At 44.9% G+C, this 20,688-nt stretch overlaps 1 protein-coding gene across 1 annotated transcript in view; it reads left to right on the top strand.

The window, feature by feature from the left end:
- Positions 1-20,688, top strand: part of Slc44a3 (solute carrier family 44 member 3) — a 74,890-nt gene extending 54,202 nt beyond the window's left edge. Inside the window, exons 13-15 of the mRNA XM_028752186.1 lie at positions 15,535-15,672; positions 19,108-19,344; positions 20,287-20,688. Of these exons, the coding sequence (XP_028608019.1) occupies positions 15,535-15,672; positions 19,108-19,344; positions 20,287-20,391 (480 nt within the window). The 3' untranslated portion in view covers positions 20,392-20,688. The remainder of the gene's footprint in view (positions 1-15,534; positions 15,673-19,107; positions 19,345-20,286) is intronic.

The following is a 20,688-nucleotide window of genomic DNA, read 5'->3' as shown; positions in this document are numbered from 1 at the left end:
TTGTGTTCCCGTCCCAGGCTCAGCTCCCACCTGCTGGGAGCACACTGCAACTGTCAGGGCATGAGAGGCTGAAGCCCTAGGGTGCTCTTCTCTAAATGGACCTTGGTACACCCTCAGTCCTGGGGGAAAGGCTCAGGGCACAGCTGCCACCTTGGACAAGACTTTGAGGTCCTTCCTGACTTGAGATTCTATTTTGAGGAAAAAAATAATTGGAGTTTATTAAATGAAGGATTGCATCACTATCAAGTGGGGGGGGGAGGATGATACAGGGGTACCTGGTAAAGCAGGTACCTCTGCTAGGAGGTGACTGTATTCAGCATAAATGACTCTGATTTCCTCCCAAGTGTGCTACTCCCAGAGATTGCTGTGTATTGGGTACTTACAGACGCTATGCTGAGCACTCTTAGGTCACCTGTATTAACTACAGTGGGCCTCCTCACTCATCAGCCCTTGAGGGGCGCACTGTTATTATTCTCTTCTGAACAGAGGATAACATTTAAACTCTAAGGCCTTAGATAAAAGGAAAGTGAGAGTTGCCTCTTGAGCTTTGGAAACCACAATAGGCCTTCCTTGTCAAAGTTCAAAACTGTTGAGAGACACAAGAGTGGAGCCTGAAAATATCTCCTCAAACACCAGATCTGTTGGTTTATGGGAAAATGCATCCCATAAACTGCTTGTCAAGGGTTCACCCTACATCAGAGGGACCAAGCCACTCTCACACAGGTCTTACCCAGAGAGTGGAAGCTGGAGATGAGGGTGCAGCTTCTGTAACAGCAGGACACACCCCTCCAAGACAGTCAGGAGAGGGCTGAGCAAGCCTGTGCTCTGCTCCCCATCCCCCACACACTGACTCTTGAAGTCTGCCTCTTCCCCAAGGAGAAATGACATATTCTCCGAAAGGAGATTCTTGACCATTAAACAACAAAACCAGGAGAATCTGGGTGACATTGGCTTCATGATTCAAATATGGGATTAAACCTGTCCTAGGGAACTCCTTCTACAGGCTAGGTCCTCCAAGCCCCAGCCCTTCAGACATCAGGAAACACCTGATTATAGCAAAATCTGTAGGCCTGAGGATTTGTGCCTCATCCAAGGGTACAAGGTGAGCAGAATACGCTCATCCCTCGTCTCTATCCTGTGTCTTCTGCTTTCTGTACTTCACTAAGAGGCAGAGAGTGGGTGTGTCCCATTATCCAGTGTGAGGTGAGCCAAACTATATGCAGATTGACCCTTCACAGGGACAATGTGGAAGGCACCCTGTGCTGCTAGGGCAGAAGGGTCAGGAATGTTTGGGTCCTTGGGGGGCCTGGATCTCCCCATAGTGATAGGAAGAGACTCCCAGCTTCCTGCTCCAAGGCTCTTCCATCCCCTCCCCTCCATCCCTCTAGAAGACAATCGCCCCTGTCTACCAGCTTTCTCTCTTCCTCGATCCTTACCCCTCTTGGGATCTAAATCCACATTTCCATTTCCCCAGCAATGGACCAGAATAAGAATTCAGTTTGAGGATCTGGATCTGAGTCATATACTACGGGACCTTTCACCCCGTTAGCTTCTGTTTTCTCAAATATAAAACAAAAGTCTCAATGACGACCTCATAGACAGGAAGGATGGTTAAGTAAGCTAATAACACCAATATTTAAGTGTGTCAACTGCCTCTTCTTACATGTTCCATAAATGTTCTTTGCTATAACAAAGAGAAGGTATCTCCTGATGGCTAAGGAGCTAGGACTCTGAGGACACAGCCTCTGGAAGGAATGCCCTCAGAGGACTAGTGAAAATACAAGTTTGAATCCTGGAGTAGAGGTCACCCAGATTTACCTGGTTTTGTTGTTCAGTGGGGGAGAGAGAGGATTTAGTTACTCACCAAGTCACCAAATACAGGAAGTCGATGTGCCAGAGAAGTTGATAGTTAAAGTGTCATTTTCCCAGGGTTATGGGTTATGACAGATGATGAAAGCCCTTTTGTAATCCTCTTAGCTCTATGGCTGGCATAGGGATAAAACAGAAGACATTAACGTTACCATCCATTGCCAGCGCATGGCTAAGTGTGTGAACTCCTGATTGTGAGCTCCTGGTTGTCTCCTGTGGTATTTGGAAGACTGCTGAGTTCATGAGATTATTCATCTAATCGTCTCAGTTGAGGGATATCAGTACCCATGGGGGGGGGGGCATTCACCTAAGCTGTTTTTCTCATCCCCAGCCCCAGACACTACCACCATATTCATCACTCATAGGGGAGCAGATTGTTCAGAATAGCGCTTTTGCTTCTCACAACCCAAAGTAGACCGAAGTTTCCCTCAACTGCAGGTCCAGCACTTACATCCAAACCAGAGATCAGGACACAGAGTATGACTACGTCTGTCAATTGAGAAAGCCCAGCCAGCCCATCAGTCCTAGGAGACAGGCTTGTCTGACCCTGTCTCTTCTCCATCAAGCCTTCATGCCCTCCATTTTTCATCAGGAACGTTCGGACATGGCCTAGCAAGGGTATCTAGGACTGCTTCTAGAAACACAAGTCTAAAAACCGTCACCCTACCGAAGGGGTTGTCGTTTCTTAATTATGAGGTGCACTTCGCAATCCTGAGCTCATGTAAAACACAAAGCCACCAACTTATGTTCTTACCGTCCCATCAAAGCATGTCTTAAATATGCTGGGAATAGCAGATGGGAACTCTTGGGTTTTAAATGATGATCTTACCACTGAAGTCAGCAAAACCCAGTTTCCTCATGAATGAGGACACGCTGTGACAGTGTTGGATGTGGAAGATCTTACAGCCATATACGGATCTCCTACATGCCTGCCTGCAGCAGCTTTGTGTCTGAGGTAGGTGCCCTGATCCTCTGCATCAGAAGACAGAGACATGTTCATAGGGGTTTAAAAAAAAAAAAAAAAAAAAAAAAAAAGGATGCTCAGAATGCAAGAGGAAGGGCTGGTGAGATGGCTCAGTGGTTAAGAGCACTGACTGCTCCTCTAGAGGTCATGAGTTCAAATCCCAGCAACCACATGGTGGCTCACAACCATCTATAATGGGATCTGATGCCCTCTTGTGGGTGTCTGAAGACAGCTACAGAATACTTACATATAATAAATAAATAAAAGTTTAAAAAAAAAAAAAAGAATGCAAGAGGAATGTCCTACATTCCAAGAATACTAAAGAAATGTAAAGATTAGAGATTGTTGATGTCTTCCAAATCCGCTTAGCTTGAGAAATGGAATTAAACAATTAAGTAGTTCCTACCACAAATCTAATCTTCTTTATGATAGGAAGGAGATTTCTCCACACTATCTCCATGCTGGGTCTTTTTCTTGGGGGAAAAAAAAGGTTACTGTCAGAGTCTCCTTGAGACTCCTCCAAAATCCTTACAAGCAAGACACCCACTGTGGGTACATTTCTCGGCTCTCTCACCTGAGTTTCATCTTTGAATAGGACTGTGAATCAAAGACTAAAACTCAGCGGTGCATCATGTCTGACTTTGAGTTCCGGTTGTGCAGGAAGGTGAATCACTATTTGGGGGTGATGTGTTTATAAAAAGATAAAGAGTGGGGGGATGTGTTCTATGGAGGTGTAATCAGGTATGGAGGGAGGAGGTGCCTCCATGGGCCCATACTGAGGAATCCCTTCTCCCTGAGGGACCAGCCACACAACAGTATAGAATAGAATAGAATTCATTAAGGGCATGGGGAGGAGAGTTAAGAGGGCAGTAGAGGCAGAGAAAGGCAGAGAGAGAGGGGGAGGGGGAGAAGGAGAGGGAGAAGAGGAGTAGAGGCCAGCCATGAGCACATGGTGGAGGGAATGGGGGGGAAGAGGGCAGGAGTAGGAAGGGAGGAGCAAGAGTGAGAGAGGAGAAAGAGAGTGAGGAGGGAGCAAGCAGCCCCTTTTATGGTGAGTCAGGCCTACCTGGCAGTTGCCAGGTAACTGTGGGGCAGAGCTTAGACAGACTGCTAACAGGGGGCTTTTATTCAAGGTTTCAGGTGTTCCCAGGCATCAGTTAGCACAGGTTGCCCTTTGGGGGAAAATAAAATCTGTCTTACTGGATCCTTGGGCCCTCTCTAGGAAATGGAATTCTTTTACAAAGCCACGGCATATGATCTGATATGCCCAGATTTGTGAACAGTAGGTTAGTAGCTCTTCTAAAAGAACACGTCTCTGCAGCTTCCTCCTTCCTAGATAAACAAAAGCCCTAGAGGTGGTCATGAAAGGCTCCTACATTTATTTGTTTTGTTAAAACAAAGGAAACCTAAACCACTGGTCAGATCCCACCAACCTCTGGTCCCTTGTCCCATAGCCCAGTGGGGTTTCCTTCTGCAGGTGGAGAAAGACCTAACCACACACCATCTGCTCCAAGGCATTCAGGTCCTGTTGAGAAGCTCTTCCCTGCTCTTTCCACATTGCCGGGTTAAAAGCTGGGAGAAGGAGGAAAGCTAGTAAAAGCGGTAGATGGGTTCTCTCTTTGCCCTCATGTAATACAGACAGCCAATTTAAACTTGTCCTCGATTAGCTTACAAAGAAATGAGACTCAGACCATGGTTATTTTATTTGGATTTGACAATTACTGAGGGGTAACCCATAATCTACTCTTCTAACTACTGGTCTGGCTACCTCCCCAACTGTGTACCCCAGATACTTGATGTTTCTCCTGGTCACGTGCTCATGGTCCATCTCCTTTCATAATGGCTTCTTCTTTTTTTTTTTTTTTTTTTTTTTGGTTTTTTCGAGACAGGGTTTCTCTGTGTAGTCCTGGCTGTCCTGGAACTCACTCTGTAGACCAGGCTAGCCTCGAACTCTCGAACTCAGAAATCCGCCTGCCTCTGCCTCCCAGGTGCTGGGATTAAAGGCGTGCGCCACCACCACCCAGCTCATGATGGCTTCTTCCTTCCCTTCCACAGCTGTGGTCCACAGGATAGGGAGAAGCAGGGAGAACGAGAGGTGAGAGGAAGAAGCAGCCATGAGGGGAAGTAGCCACAAAATAATTGTCACCACCACTTCATAACTATAATGTTGCTACTGTTGTGAATAGTAGTACAAATATCTGAGTGTTCTTAGTGAGTCTTAGGTGACCTCCTGTGAAAGGGTCAGTCAACTTCCCATTTGAGGGTTGAGACCCACAGGTTGAGAACTTCTGCTCTAGACATTGGGAAACAAGTTCTCTGAAAAGTAGACAAGGGAGTGGTGTGGATAAATTTAGTTCCCTTAGATGTCTTAAGTAGGTGGGGCTAGGAAGTCTCTCAAGGCTTTGGCAGTTGGATCCAGCCTTTGACAGCCGTTGTGGTTTTATCTACTCCCGTCTTTTGCCTTTTACAGAACGCTTCAGTTGGCATAGGGGTGGGGTAAAGAGAGACTTAGTGAGATTGCTGAGGAATGAGACAGCTGCACTAAATGACTTCATCAGGGTGAATCCCAGTGTGAACGTGGAGAAGGTTCTCTTGGGGTGTTTGCCACACCATGCTTCTCACCATAAAAGGAACAGCAAATAAAGGTGGGAAAGTCCAAGGAACAATAGGCGGCTAATCTCATTGCCTGCCCTATTCTAGTCTGTATCTGGGAGCTTGACCCAGGCAGACCTTCAGACATGTCTGTGGCCTGAAGGATGACCATGAGGCAAATATGGTCTCAACACCAGCCCTGCGTTTATGATGCCTTTGTACAGCAATTTCATTTACAAAGAGTGGGTGGGAATTTGTAAAGCAAGAGAAAAAAAAAAAAAGTACTGGCTCAAAAGAGCTGCCCTTATCTAGGACTGAATGGCAGGAGAACAGCTTACCAAGTAGATGTACCAGTGGAGAGGGTACGTTGAAATGAGAAGACCAGGGGTTGGAGAGATAGCTCAGCGGTTAAGAGCACTGACTGTTCTTCCAGAGGTCCTGAGTTCAAATCCCCGCAACCACATGGTGCCTCACAACTATCCGTAATGAGATTGGATGCCCTCTTCTGGTGTGTCTGAAGACAGTGACAGTGTACTCATAAATAAAATAAATAAATAAATCTTTAAAAAAAAGAAAAAAGAAAGAAAGAAATGAGAAGACCAGCAGCCAGGTATTGGGAGTTAAGAAAGAAAACAAATAAACATCACGATTAAGATGCTACAGTACTGCCTAAACAAAGGTACATGTTAGCTAGATATGTAGACTTTTGCAACAGAACAGAGAAGCTAGAAATAAATTGTCTCATATATGGCTAGCAACATCACATTATATTGTACAGAGAGGGCAGGTTTCCCAACAAACATGGTTGAGAAACCTGGGATCTCCATGCAGAAGACTCACTGTGTAGCAGTCAAACACCAACTCACAGTGAACTGAAACCTCAAAGTAAGAACCAAAACTATAACTCCCTGGGCTGAGGAGATAGTTCAGAGGTTAAGAGCACTGGCTGCTCTTCCAGAGGACTCAGGTTTGATTCACAGGGCCTTTACGGCAGGTCATAACTACCTGTCATTCCAGATCTAGAGGATCTGGACTCTTCAGTCCTCCTTGGGCAGTACATACGTGTAGAGCTCTTACATGCAGGCCAAGCACCCATATACATTAAATTAAAGTAGATTTAATTTTTAAAAAATGATAAACAAGCCGGGCAGTGGTGGCATATGCCTTTAATCCCAGCACTTGGGAGGCAGAGGCAAGTGCATTTCTGAGTTCGAGGACACCCTGGTCTACAGAGTGAGTTCTAGGACAGCCAGGGCTACACAGAGAAACTCTGTCTCGAAAAATGAAACAAAAAAACAAAAACAACAAAAAATGATAAACAAAACAAAAAAACCTGGAAGAAAACACAGGAAGAAGGGTATGGAAGGCATTGGATTTGGCCTCAATTGCTCATATGTGACACAAAAACACAGACCAAAAAAAAAAAAAAAAAAAAAGAAAGGGTTCACCTTAAACTCAAGAGCTGATGAGGTATAGCTTCATGGCCAAGCATCACCAGGCACAGGCCAAGCCTCCTAAGAAACGATCTGCAGTGATCCACAGAGTCAAAGACCCATTTTTGGACTGGGAAAATATTGCCACAAGTCACATGTGATAAGGGACTAAGATCACCAATGTATAAAGGTCTTCAGCTCAACTGCAGCAAGTCATATAACGCAAAGGATTTGAAAAGACATATCTCCAAAGAATCCACACAAATAGCTAATAAAACACATGAAAATATACTCTACATCTAGGGAAATAGAACTCAAAACCATGAGACGTCACCTCATGTCCATGAAGTTGGTGAGCAAATAATTATACAAATACAGTGAAATATTATAAAGCCTTTAAAAGAAAAGAAACCCTGTTATATGCTAAAGAAAATATAAATTTTGAGAAGATATATACTAAGTTAAATAATCCATTTCAAAAGGACAACTGTCATATCATTTCATTTGAATGAGTCAGTTTTTCAGCACTGTGATGAAATACCAGAGGGAAACAACTTTAAGGAAGAAGAAGGTTTTCTTTTGGCTCATGGTTTCAGGATTTTCAGTCCATGGTAGGTAGGCTCTGTCCCTTCTGGGTGAGGCAGAACATCATGGGGGAGTATTTGAAAGTCAAATTCAAGTTTAGCATGAAGGAATATTATTTGGAAGGTAATCTTTGCCCAGGCCATCTTTACTTATCTATTCAGCAAATATCCCTGCAGACAGAATAAGGAGGGCTCAGGAAAAGCATTTGACAGAGGGACTGTGGGGTTCTGCAGAACGGTGCAACAGGAAGGGGGAGAGGGGTACAGCAGGGTGTTGGAGATGGCAGACCTAGGGCCATGCTGGTTCAGGTCAGAAGTAGAGGTCCTCATCTAAGAGGTTCTAGGTATTCGTGACCCTGGCAGAGACAGAACAATTCAAAAACCATGAAATTGAGAGGCCAGAGAGAAAGAGAACTATCACAATCAACACTCCCTAAAGTTAAAACACAATGCTAGGGAAAATAAGTCTTTTAACCCTCATAACAGTTTTTGCAGGGCTGGACAGATGGCTCAGTGGTTAAGAGCACTGGCTGTTCTTCCAGAGGACCCAGATCGGGGCACTAGCACACACATAGTGGTTCACTACGGTCTGTAGCTCCAAGGAACTGATCCCTCTCCCAAACTCCTAAAATTAATACACCTAAAAAATATTATTTAAAAGCAACAGTTTTCATGTCGATTTAATCCATGTGTGTTGAAGGTGTGAGCACACACGTGTGCACAGCATGTGAGGCCAGAGGACAACCTTCTGTGTCACCACTCAGGCATTGTCCACCTTTGTTTGAGACGGGGTCTCACAGTGGCCTGGAACTCACCGGGTAGGCTAGGCTGGCTGGACAGAGAGCCATAGGGACCAACCTGGCCCCACCTTCTCAATGGTGTGACTACAAAGCTTGTGTGCCACAAGTTTTGTTTGTTTGTTTGTTTGTTTGTTTGTTTGAGACAAGGTCTCACTCTGTAGCCAGTGGCTGGCCCTGAATTCACTTGGTAGACCAAGCAGCCTTGAACTCACAGAGATCTGCCTACCTCTGCCTCTAGATGCTGGGGTTAAAGGCACGAGCTTCTGGGTCTGGCTCATTTTGTTTGTTTTGATTTTTAACTTGCGTTCTATGGATCTGACTTAGGTCTTCAGGCCTCCAGGACAAGTACCTGACCAGCTGAGCAGTCTTTCTAGTCCCAGTTTTTCATGATTGATTTTAAGAAGGGTTTTAAGACCAGTGAGATAACTTACTGGGTTACACTGCTTGCTACACACAAGCCTGGTGACCGGAGTTTCATTCTTGGAATTCACAGTGGGAAGAGAGAACCAACTACCATGTGTCATCCTTGGACCTCCACACATATACCATAGACTTGTCTACACGAATGTGCATGCGTGTGCACGCACATGAACGCGCACACACACACACTAATAATTAATAAAATAAAATTTAAATAAGTTAATAGAAAAGGGGTTTTAGAAAGCTAATTCTTTTTTTGTTGTTGTTGTTTTGTTTTGTTTTTTTGAGACAGGGTTTCCTCTGTGTAGTCCTGGCTGTCCTGGAACTCACTCTGTAGACAAGGCCGGCCTCGAACTCAGAAATCCGCCTACCTCTGCCTCTCAAGTGCTGAGATTAAAGGTGTGTGCCACCACTGCCCAGCTATAAAACTGATTCTTGTGTATGAAAGTATTTGTGAGAAATTTAAATATTCCCTCAGTGGGGATTGAACATCACTTTCTTTACTTGACAACATTTGTACCTTCATTGAAAAACTTTGTAGACATCAGTTCTGTTGCCTTTGGGCTCGTCTGTGTGCTTGCCTGTCCTTTCAGCTGTGCAGATTTGCCAAGGAATGTTGGGAGGCAAAGGAGGTGGTGTCCTTCACAGGGGCTACTTGAGTCTGATCAGTGGTTTCCTTTCTTCTCTGTCTCTGTGATGCTTAAATTTTTTTTCCCCCAATGATGAGCTTGGAAAGAATCAGACCATTCTAAAAATTAAGCCTGAGAGCAAATAAATTTCAGAAAAGCAAACAAGACTGTATTGCTCTGCTTCTGGCTTTCTTGGCAGGAATGACTCTCAGTCTCCACTCCCCGTCCCCAACCCGGAGTGCCTCCTCCTGGCAGGACCCCTGAGGAGGACTGGGCTGGCTGGCTTCCCCTCTCACAGTCTCTTTGGTGGTGGTTTGCAGCCTGGTAAACAGTGAATTCTTGAAGGGGCTGGTAAATGCCAGGCCCTGGAAGGCCCAGGAGTGTTTGTCGGGTGCCTTGACTTCCTCTCCATGTGTTTGTGATAAAATCAGAGATGAAACTGGCTTGGACTAGTTCCTGCAAGTTTTTCTAGGGGCCTCAGAAGGCCGTCTGGATGTGTGTGGACTCAGCTACCCGTGTGCTTCTCTGAGGTCTGAGGGTGTATTAGTTACTCAAGTTTGTTTTAGGAGTTCTTACTTTATTTTGAGTGAATAAAATCAGAACTCAGAGAAGTCATTCCAGAAATAAAGCTGGCTATTCATAGCAGGGCTTTGGGGCGAATCCTTTCCCTTCTCTATGGAGGAAAACTCTATTTACTTTTTTTGAAGAGTCAACAGTAGCTCAAGTTCACAGCTCTGCCATCAAAAGACGCTGCCGGTTCAGTTTGTGGGGAGGACAGATGGGTGCTCTCAGGGGACAGAGGACTAAGGACCAGGCTGTGTAAGCTTCAGTTTTGATTTAAGGAGTGTGTGTGTGTGTGGGGGGGGCACCTTTCTATGTGTTAATATTCTTGAGAACCCTCTCAAGATAAAGAGTTAATCTAGCTTTTTCTGTTACCTAATAGCATGATGATTAAAATTCTTTATTAAATGGGAATAATAGTGCCTCCAGTGATTATTTTACTAGGTTAAGGCCAAGTCATGTGATTAGAAAAAGGCACTAGTCCACTGTGAATCACTTTGTAAACCCATGTGCACATGTGTGCATGCATGTGTGTGTCTGTGTGTGTGTGCACATAGGTATGTGTGTGTGCATGGGTACACACACACATATATACTCAAAGAGGCCTGAGAAGGACACCAGGTTTCCTGTTAAACCACTCTCTACCATCCCCCCTCCCCCACAGGGCAATGTCACTTACTGAGCCTGGAGCTTTCTGGTACCCAGCAAGATCCAGTGAGCCTCCTGTCTCTGCCACTTTCACCCACATTGGGATAGCAGAACTGTATTTATTTTGTTTATGTGTCCGAATGTTTGCCTGCATATATGTATGTGTACCACATGCATGTCTGGGGCCTGCAGAGGTCAGATGAGAGCATCAGATCCCTGCAACTGGAGTTACAGAGGGTTGTAGGAAGGCATGTTTGTGCCAGGAACCAAACTCAGGTCCTCTGTAAGAACAGTAAATGCTTATTATTATTATTATTTTCTTTTTACAGTCGTTATCCCCCTCTGCTCCCTGTCTGCTCTCTGACTGTTCCTCATCCCATCCCTTCTCTCCTCCCCACTCCACTCCCCCATCTCCAAGAGAATGTTCCCACACCCAGCCCCACCCCCACCCCACCAGACCTCCCTACTCCTTGGGGCCTCAAGTCTCTCGAGGGTTAGGTGCATCTTCTCTCACTGAGGCCAGTAAATGCTCTTAACCGCTGAGCCCCTCTCTCCAGCCCCTTCACTCCATTGTTTTTGTGAGTTCTGAGAATTTGAACCAAGGTCCCCATACTGTCATAGCAAGCCCTCTTAGCTGCTGAACCATCTCTCCAAGCCAACTTGACAGTCTTTAATGCAAAACTTTAAAGCCAGCAGATGTCTTTTTACAAAACCCAAAACGGGGTTCATGAGAAGAGCAAGACCTGGCAGAGGTTGTTCTGCAGGCTTTGAGAGGTAAGCAGCAATCCCAGCCTCCTTCTACAGAATTGTCCTGCCAGGTCACTAAGAAAGCTCTCACAACACACCACACTGCTGTCTGAAGGAAATGCCCAAAACACACATCAATGTAAACATTTCTCTGCCAATGGATCTGGGTGAGTCAGAGGCCCAGGAGTGATGTAACCTCAGCTCCACGTGGGTGACTCCGAATGGCATCTTTGTGCTTGGGTGCTCTGAGCCACCTTACTGGCTGGGGGCTAAGAGGATTAAATGAATCAGCACGTTCAGGAAGTGTCTGTGGAACACAGTCTGTACTGAGTGAATATTTGTGTCAGTATTTACTTCCACATATAAGTTGCACACCTGCCTACAGAAGAAAACATTTAAAGGCCACAGATAGGAGATAGGAAGCTCCTTTTGAGTTTGTGTCTGGCTGTTTGGGGACATACCATAGGACATCTGCTGTGGGGGTGGGGTGGGGTTCAGGAGCCAGAGCATCTGGGAAGAATTACAGTTCCTGGTCCTGGCATTTGTGCTCAGGGGAGAGTTTCTTGACTTTGGGCCAGACTCTGGTTTGTCACTGCCACTTTGCCAGTGCACTGGGTGGATGTGTGGTCACACCACATTGACCCTAAGTGCAACAGGGCCCTGTGGGTATTATGGTTTGTGTGGGGATGTCTCGCAGAGTTCTGATATGATGGTTTTCAGCCGTAATTCCTGGCTTATTCCTCCTACAGCACTGGTTTTCAACCTTTCTAATGCTGTGACCCTTTTAATACAGTTCCTCATGTGGTGCTCCCCTTCCCCCCAGACATCAAATTATCTTTGTTGCTACTTCACAAGTGTAATTTTGCTACTGTTGTGAATTATAATGTAAATATCTGATAGGCAGGATATCTGATACGGGACACCTGTGAAAGGGTCGTTTGACATGTCCTCACTGCAAGGGGTTGCAACCTACAGATTGAGAACTACTTACTACCTTTATTATATCTTAAGTGATGGAGAAAACTTAGAATAAAATCAGGTGTTTTAGGCCCCAGAAAACAAATTCTCCCTGTGATCTTCTCCTGCTCTCATTCCACACGCTTCACTTCTCCTTTTCCTTTCTAAAGCATGGCATAGAAAGTCAAACCTTAAATCCTTTGACCCGGGCTAGAGAGGTAGCTTGGTTGGTAGAGTGCTTACCCATCCAGACCATGCTAGTAATCCCAGCACTTGGGATGTAGAGACAGAAGATCAGAAGTTCAAAGTCATCATAGCTGTAGATAAATCTGAGAACAGGTACATGAGACCCTATTTCAGTTTCATCCTGTAAATTTTACATGGTCATCAACTCAGAGTGGTTTAACCATTACCCTCTTTTCCTTGCTGAAAGGTTAGCCATGGACGAGAGAGGGTTCCTCCCTTCATTGTTTGAATGAGTGACACATTGTGCTTGTTCCCTAGCCTCCATCACAAGCCACCCTTTCCACACAATGTCAACCTCTATAGCTCCCTTAGCACATGGTCCCGAAGCTGTCAGCTCAGACACGTGTGCATACTATGGACAGCCTAGTGCAGTCCCTCCTCCAGATGCCTGCCAAGGAAACAACTTCTACTCAGCATCAGTGTGGACCACTAATACTGAAACAGCAGGATGCTTAGTCTGTATCCTGCATCTTGGGCAATGCTGCCCCCACCCCTCATTCAGCCAGTCATTAATCTAGGTCTCGATGTGGCAGGGAGGGTGGGATCTCACAGTAAAATGCTATTACTGTAGTCACTTCAGGAAGGCATATATAATTTCCCTGTCAATGTGGTTTTAGTGTTCTCCTTCAGTGGGCCATGAAATGTTAAAGAAAAGATAAATGGTTATGAGCCTCCTGGAAAGTTGTGGAATTGACACATGCACGAAAACGTACCATTTAATCATCTTAGCGGAGAAACAAAATCTATTTTTGTTGCCCATGAGTGATGGACTGTGAGGCAGTAGGTTTCAGGGAGAAAATCCTCCCTCAAAAAAAAAAAAAAAAAAAGAGCCGGGCAGTGGTGGCACACGCCTTTAATCCCAGCACTCGGGAGGCAGAGGCAGGTGGATTTCTGAGTTCGAGGCCAGCCTGGTCTACAGAGTGAGTTCCAGGACAGCCAGGGCTACACAGAGAACCCCTGTCTCGGAAAAAAAACAAAAACAAAAACAAACAAAAAAAAAAGCATAAACAAAACAAAAACCAACCTACCCTTCCCCATATGAATCGGGATGTCCACTAGGAATCAATAGAAAGGGAAAGTTTGGGGCTGTGGGTTTGGGTTGGAACTTTACTAAAGAGAGGAAGATGGCAACCACGCTGGGCACTGGGCACCGGTCTGAAACACATAGCTGGCCATGAATTCCTATGAGGATGAAGACAACACAGGTCATTCCCATGGCCTCCAGAGGCTTAAGGAGCTGACCCGTGCTCCCAGTGGTAAATGACGCCATCTTTGAAGAGCTCTAGCTACGTGAGAGTGATCAGCCTCCAGGTACTATTGCCAGATGCTGGGTTCCTCAGGCATGTGTCCTTAAACCTCCCATCAGTAGGTCCCCTGCTTGGATAAGGAAAAGGAGCTGAGAGGCTGGTCACCCACCCATGCCCAGTGTCTCCTCAGTGGAAGAGCCAGGATTTGAGCCCAAAGACAGCTGGCCTCCAGGGCCTGTGCTTCCCGTAACCACTGTGCTTTTAAATTGAGTTTTGGCCTAATGAAAACTGATGAAATGCGAAATCCAGACAGTTGGAGTTTAAAGAAAAGATTCTTTGTCTTACTGACTCATCAGGGGGCTTTGGGAAAGTGCCCTTAATCTTGCTTTCCAGTCTTTGAAAGAATGAGTCTGAGCTGGGGATAGAATTCGGTTGGTAGAGTGCTGGCCTCCATGTGAGAAGGCCTGAATTCAGTTCCCAACACCACATAAACTCTGTGTGACTCCCAGGCCTAAAAGCTCAGCATTTGAGAGGGAGATGCCAGAGGACCAGAAGGTCCAGGTCATATTTGACAGTAGAGTAAGTTTGAGGCCAGTCTGCACTATGTGAACCCTGTCTCAAACAAACTAAAAAAAAAAAAAAACAAACCTGTCATTCTAAACACACATGCTCACGGGCGCCCGCGCACAGGCGCCCGCGCGCGCACACACACACACACACACACAGACTTAGAAATATTATTTTTTGGAAATCTAATCTTAAAGTATCTAAAATCACGAAGTTAAGACATTCCGTACTTATTTATATCAGAATATTTTAAATAGCCAGTAGGTTCACTTCACTTCTTGAGTTCTTGGCTAAATTCAAAGTGTACCTTCCTGCACATATGTAAAACACATCCCCCCATAAAACTGAGTTACTAGAAATTAAAATTTTAGAAGCTATGAAACAACATAAAATGCTTACTTAAAGGCAAAAGCCAACTATATAATCTTTAAAATGTGTGGGAGTTTTTGTTGTTATTGTTTTTTGTTTTTGTTGTTTTTTTTTTTCATTTCTATTCAGTTTTTCTATCTGTCCCTTCCTTTTTCACATCATCCGGCTGTTCCCACTGTTCCCTCTGGCCCGTGTCCCATTTCCTCTGAGCGCCTTCAGCATGCCTCTTAGCCATCGTCCCACTGTCCTTAGGCAGAGTTCTGGTTGTTCTGCATTTTCCTGTCTCTGTCCTGCTCTGGGGAGCCCACTTCCATCAGTGCAGTTGTGGGGATCCACCATCCCCTGGTGGAATGATTTTTGTCTTGTTCTTGCCCAAACCCCAAATATTCAACTATCTTGGACACATAGTAGGTTTTTTTTTAAGTGCTTTTCCAAGGTTGGCTGATCTCAAATTATGTATCCTAATTTGTACAGGAGATGCAGTTCTCTAGAAACAACCAACATTACCTCTCAGGCCGAGGGGATCCCTGTCCCAGAAACCCTCACTAACTCCATACAGGCCTTGGGTTCAGCTCACAAGTCACTAGGGTCTGCCCTCTTCTTGGTACCTGAACTCCTTTTCCTGCCCTCTAACTCTATTGTGTATTAAAACATTTTTAAAACCCTTATCTATTCATTCTTTCCATGAGCATGGTGGGACATTTAACCTGCAGTGTTCATCTGAGGTCCTTTCCCATTTTCCGAATGGTATGGAAATATATTTGACTATGATCAGAAACAGATCCAGCTTGTTTGTTTTGGGTGGAGACACTAGGTCTACAGGCACAGACTCTGTACTGTCATTCTCTTGCCTTAAAATGACTCGAACCACTGTATTCGTAACCACTGCCTTCTGTTCTAGGATGCGTACACCGCAGTTGCCATTAATGGGACGGACTTTTGTACATCAGCAAAAGACGCGCACGCAATCATATCCAAGAATTCAAGTCATCTCACGTCTGTTAACTGCTTTGGAAACTTTGTCATTTTCCTGGGAAAGGTGAGATGTATTGACTAAATAAATCCTGGAATCTGGAAGTCAACGAATTAGCCAATATGGAGGCTGACTTGAAAGGAGATCCGAGTTTGTTACTCTGGAGTAGCCATCATGCTTCACCCCTCATTCAGTCCCCCAATCCTGTGAGCCTTCCTGTTTTACAGATGAAACTAAGGTTTCATGTTTCCAGGGCCCACAGCACCTACAGTGGCTATTTTAATCTCTGTCTATCTTGCCTCTGACCAACTCCATTATTTTGATTCCTGATTTTGTTTGTCTAAAATGAGAAGGCTGCTAACCTCAGAAATGAGTGAGCTTTGTGGATTGCGTCTTGGTCCTAAAGCATAGACGTTTCATTAATTTGATTAACTTGTACATTATTTAAGGGCAGTAAGTCTATAAAATGGAATCTGAAAGCCACTCATGTCTTTAACCCCCAGCACTTGGGAGGCAGAGACAAGTGGATCTCTGAGTTTGAGGCCAGCCTGGTTTACAGAGTGAGTTCCAGGATGGCTGGAGCAACATAGCAAGATCCTGTCTCAAAAAGAAAGAAAGAACAAAAAAGAAAAAAGGAATCTGAGCAATCTGAATGGAGCTAGTTGTGTTTCTGAAGTTACTTGACTATCTTTTTAAAATGCTTTGTGCAGTAAAGAGGCTCCTTAGTGCTCCAGCATCTTGTGGTGTAAAGGACAGAGCTCATAACTCGGAAACTTTGAACTTCAAGGTCTTGTGTTGCAGGTCTGTAATCCTCTCTATGCTGTGTCATACGCTATACCCTGAGGCTGAGCCAGGAAGCGCTCAAGGCCAAGGCTAGCCTAGGCTATAGAGTGAGCTCAAGGCTAGCCTGGACTAATTAGTGAGACCTTGTCTCCAGAATAAAAAGTAAAAAATGTGCTAGGTTATGATGTAGGCCAGTGGAGATCTCCAAGGTGTCGCTTGTGTGAGGCCATTGGGGTCAGGCTCCAGGACTATAATTAAAAGAAAATGAATGTAACCTGTGCCTCTCCTGGGTTGTAGGGATAACAAACATAATGTTGATGACGGTGATGCACCAGCCTGAGTGGTCATGGCTCAGATTAGATTCTCTGTGCTGTACTACACACTATGCTCTTTTCTGTGATGTTTTCATCTTCTGGGCCTACCTTATTCTACATGGCTTAGTTTGTCTGATCCCTCTTCCACTGATCCATGCTTATGCACTGAGACCATCCAGTCCTTGAGACATATGTGTTACCTTAGAAAGAAATAATTTGCAGTATGAATAGATTAGTGAGATGGAAATCTCAGAAATTGGAAAGGGAACCTTTCCTCCCAATCCATCATGTGTCTGTCCATCCATCCATCCATCCATCCAATCACCAATCATCTGTCCATCCATCCATCCAAACATCCATCATCTGTCTATCCATCCATCCATCATCTATCTAGCCTATGTATGTGTCTGTGTTTGCGTTCATCATGTGCATGGAGCTGATACCAGAAGAATGTATCAGAGCCCCTGGAACTGGCAGTTGTGATTTGGATGCTGGAGTCAGAACCTGTGTCGTCTACAACATTCTGAACTGCAGAGTTGGCTTTCTCTCTCCCCTCCTACTCAGATGCTGCTGTTTAGATTCTTGACTCTGATTCTTCCCACCATGTCTTCTGTATTCACAGCTAAACACTCTCAGTTCTTTCAGCCATCCCTCCCTCTCTGACATAAATACCAGTTTTCAGTAATGCCCACAAGTGAACAAGGTCTTAGTCACCACCTGTGACCTGGGGAGTACCATACATGGTGTCTGTGCCCCACTGAGGAGTCTGTGCTTCTGCATGCACAGTCTGGTGCATGACTGTCACAGTTGGCTTCAAGCAAGTTAAGACATGCTTGGATCTCACAGGTGTGTGTGTGCTCATTACACATACATTTAAGGTTCACCTGGCCCTGGAGATGCTTCATGTGACAACAGTAACAGAAGCACAATCTAATTATGCCTTTCAAAACAGCCATATAAGGTATGGCTGTATGCAACTTGGTAATGCTATTACCTTAGTAGAATTGTGGGTGATGCATTTTCTAGTTTCAAAAAATTTTTTTGGATGCAGTTTCATAATTCTTTACTTTTTTTTTTTTTTTTTTTTGGTTTTTCAAGACAGGGTTTCTCTGTGTAGCCCTGGCTGTCCTGGAACTCACTCTGTAGACCAGGTTGGCCTCGAACTCAGAAATCCGCCTGCTCCTGCCTCCCAAGTGCTGGGATGAAAGGCGTGTGCCACCACCGCCCGGCCATAATTCTTAACATATTTATATTTCTATTTCAGTTTAAATATGGATTTTCTTAGATTTCCCATAAGCATATCATGCCTAGTGACCTTTGTATGAGACTTTAGGCTTCTGAAGGAAATAGCATGCAAGATTCCGTATTCATCTTCACAGGCATCCGGGAGTAACGGGGGTCCCACGTGGACTCTGTCACATCTTTTGAAAAATTGGGTATATCATGCCCTGTAAGTGTGTTCCTGAAAAATATAGTAATTACATGTCACAAAAGCCTGGGAGAATCCAATTATCTTGCACACTAGCACAGTCTTTCCACTTTAGTGCCCAGAGGATAAAACCAATCACTTAGCAAATTAATTCTATTGCTTGTAGTATAAAAATGAGAATGAAAAAAGGAAGAAGACAAGCATGGTGGCACACGACTCGGGAGGCAGAGGCAGATGGATCTCTGAGTTTGAGGCCAGCTGGATCAACAGAGTTCTAGGATAGCCAGGGTTACACAGAGAAACTCTATCTCAAAGAAACAAACACAAGCAAAAACAAAAGAGAGAGACAGAGAAAGCTTTTAAGCGGCTGAGACTCAGTTGGTACAGTGTCTGTGCATGACGACCAGCACCACTTAAAAGATGGCTGTGATGTTTAATTCTAGTGCTGGGAGGTGGGTGTGGCCGGAGGTGGGAGAATCTCTGGAGGCCACTGACTAGCCAGTGGATGGGCTTCAGGTTCAACGAGACCCTGCCTCACGAAATAAGGTGGAGAGCAATCAAGGATGGCATCTGACATCGTCGACCTCTGGCCTCCACACGGCGCACACATCCACAGGATTACGTATACCGCACGCACGCATGCGCACATACTTCTAAAGTGAAGATCCCGCTGACTTTGCCACACTGCGGTGAGAAGTACAAGGAAAGCTTTGAGGCATTAGGACATTTACAGATAAAGTACTCGTCTATCTTAGCTCTGGCTCTAATTGGGCTATTTTTTTTTCTTCTACCAGTTTTCCTTTTTTCTTCTATTTCATCCTGTCAAATTCTCTTTAGGACACACACACACACACACACACACACACACACACACACACTACCATTACTTGTAATTGATGGGAAAAAACCCCAAATCCTTTGGTAAAGAGCCTGCCGCCCTATTTATAAAGGTTTTCAACAATCCCCCTCCCGCAGGTGCTGGTGGTGTGCTTCAGCGTTTTTGGAGGCCTGATGGCATTTAACTACAACCGTGCGCTTCAGGTGTGGGCCATCCCTCTGCTGCTGGTTGCCTTTTTTGCCTATGTAGTGGCTCACAGTTTCTTATCCGTGTTTGAAACTGTGCTGGATACGCTTTTCCTGTGCTTTGCTGTGGACCTGGGAACAAATGACGGATCGTCGGAGAAACCGTACTTTATGGACCCAGGGTTTTTGGTAAGCGAACATTTCATCTCCTGTTGTAATCCCCATCTTTCCCCACTTCCCTACAGAAACCCAGTCTCCGGAGGTGAAATTAAAATGGGGCATTCGGCCTCTTCCACTGCAGCATACTGTGGGTGGACACAGCAGTAGCAGGTACATCTTTGACACCAACAGCCGGATCTGGCCTCTTGGATCGTCTGGGACAGTTGATATTTACCATCAATTTGATATTTATCATATTAAAATCAAACGCATTTTGCATTTCCAAGCATATCCACGAAGCTTTGAGTTGAGCACATTGCTGGGCCGACAGCTTACCTCTTGTGCCAGTTACTGACAGATCTACAGCCCTTGGGCCCCTTGCTAAGCAGGCACACCCTCAGCAAAGCTGCTTGTATCTGGAGCTAGCAGGCAGTCGTTTCCAACAGCTTTTTGCAGCACACAATAAATTGCTCATCATTTGCCTTATCCTCCGTAGACAGGACACATTTCAACACTCCTCTTCAGCTGTCTTGGCAGGGGAGGGGTGTCAAGTGATAGTTTAGTAATTTTCTTTCATTTTGTTGCAATAAAAATTAAGTGTTAAGCTCTTTTGGCCTTAAACATTCAAAGCACTGTCATTTGGGCAGGTACTGGATTTCAGCACCTCCTATGAATGAATGAGTATAAATATGAATGTGCCCTCCATTTATAGAAACGTAAGCTATGACTTCTACCCATCTTTCTGTACACTGATGGTTGTACTAAAGCTAATTTGGTCTGCACTCCTTGACTTGTAAACTTCCAGTTAAAAACCTGCTTTGAAATCTACCCTACTACGCACACCAACATTTTCAATACATTTGGAAAACTTTTTAAATTAAATCCCCTAAACCTCTAGGGTGACAGCTTCTAGTAAACAGTCCCCTACACTGCAGCCACATCATTGGGGTCCTCTATTCTTTTGTTTTTCAGAGTTTTATAAAACGGACCAACAACTGTAACAATGCCAGGTCTCAAGGACACAAGGACTCATTACCAAATGAAGAGGGCACAGAACTCCAGCCCGTCGTGAGATAGGGACCAAGAGACATTTGCACTTGGAGAACTTTGACCGCCCGTGACACAAAGTCTACAGCTATTTTCACATAAACGAGAGCAAGAAAAATGTAAAAACTATGTTCATATGCTTCGCTTTAGAAGGCACGCTGTGGCTGGGCACAGGGACACACATCTGTAATTCACAACTGAAGGAGGTTGAAGCACAAAGACCACAGAATAAGGCTAGCCTGAACTACATACTCAGGAGTTAAAAGCTAGCCTGAATGCTACAGAGGCCTTATCTATCAATCAATCAATAAAGGTTGGCTTACTGGA

This window comes from Grammomys surdaster, unplaced genomic scaffold, assembly GCF_004785775.1.
Source record: "Grammomys surdaster isolate TR1022 unplaced genomic scaffold, NIH_TR_1.0 125881, whole genome shotgun sequence".
NCBI classification, from domain to species: Eukaryota; Metazoa; Chordata; class Mammalia; order Rodentia; family Muridae; genus Grammomys; species Grammomys surdaster.
This window is presented reverse-complemented; position numbering and strand designations above follow the sequence as displayed.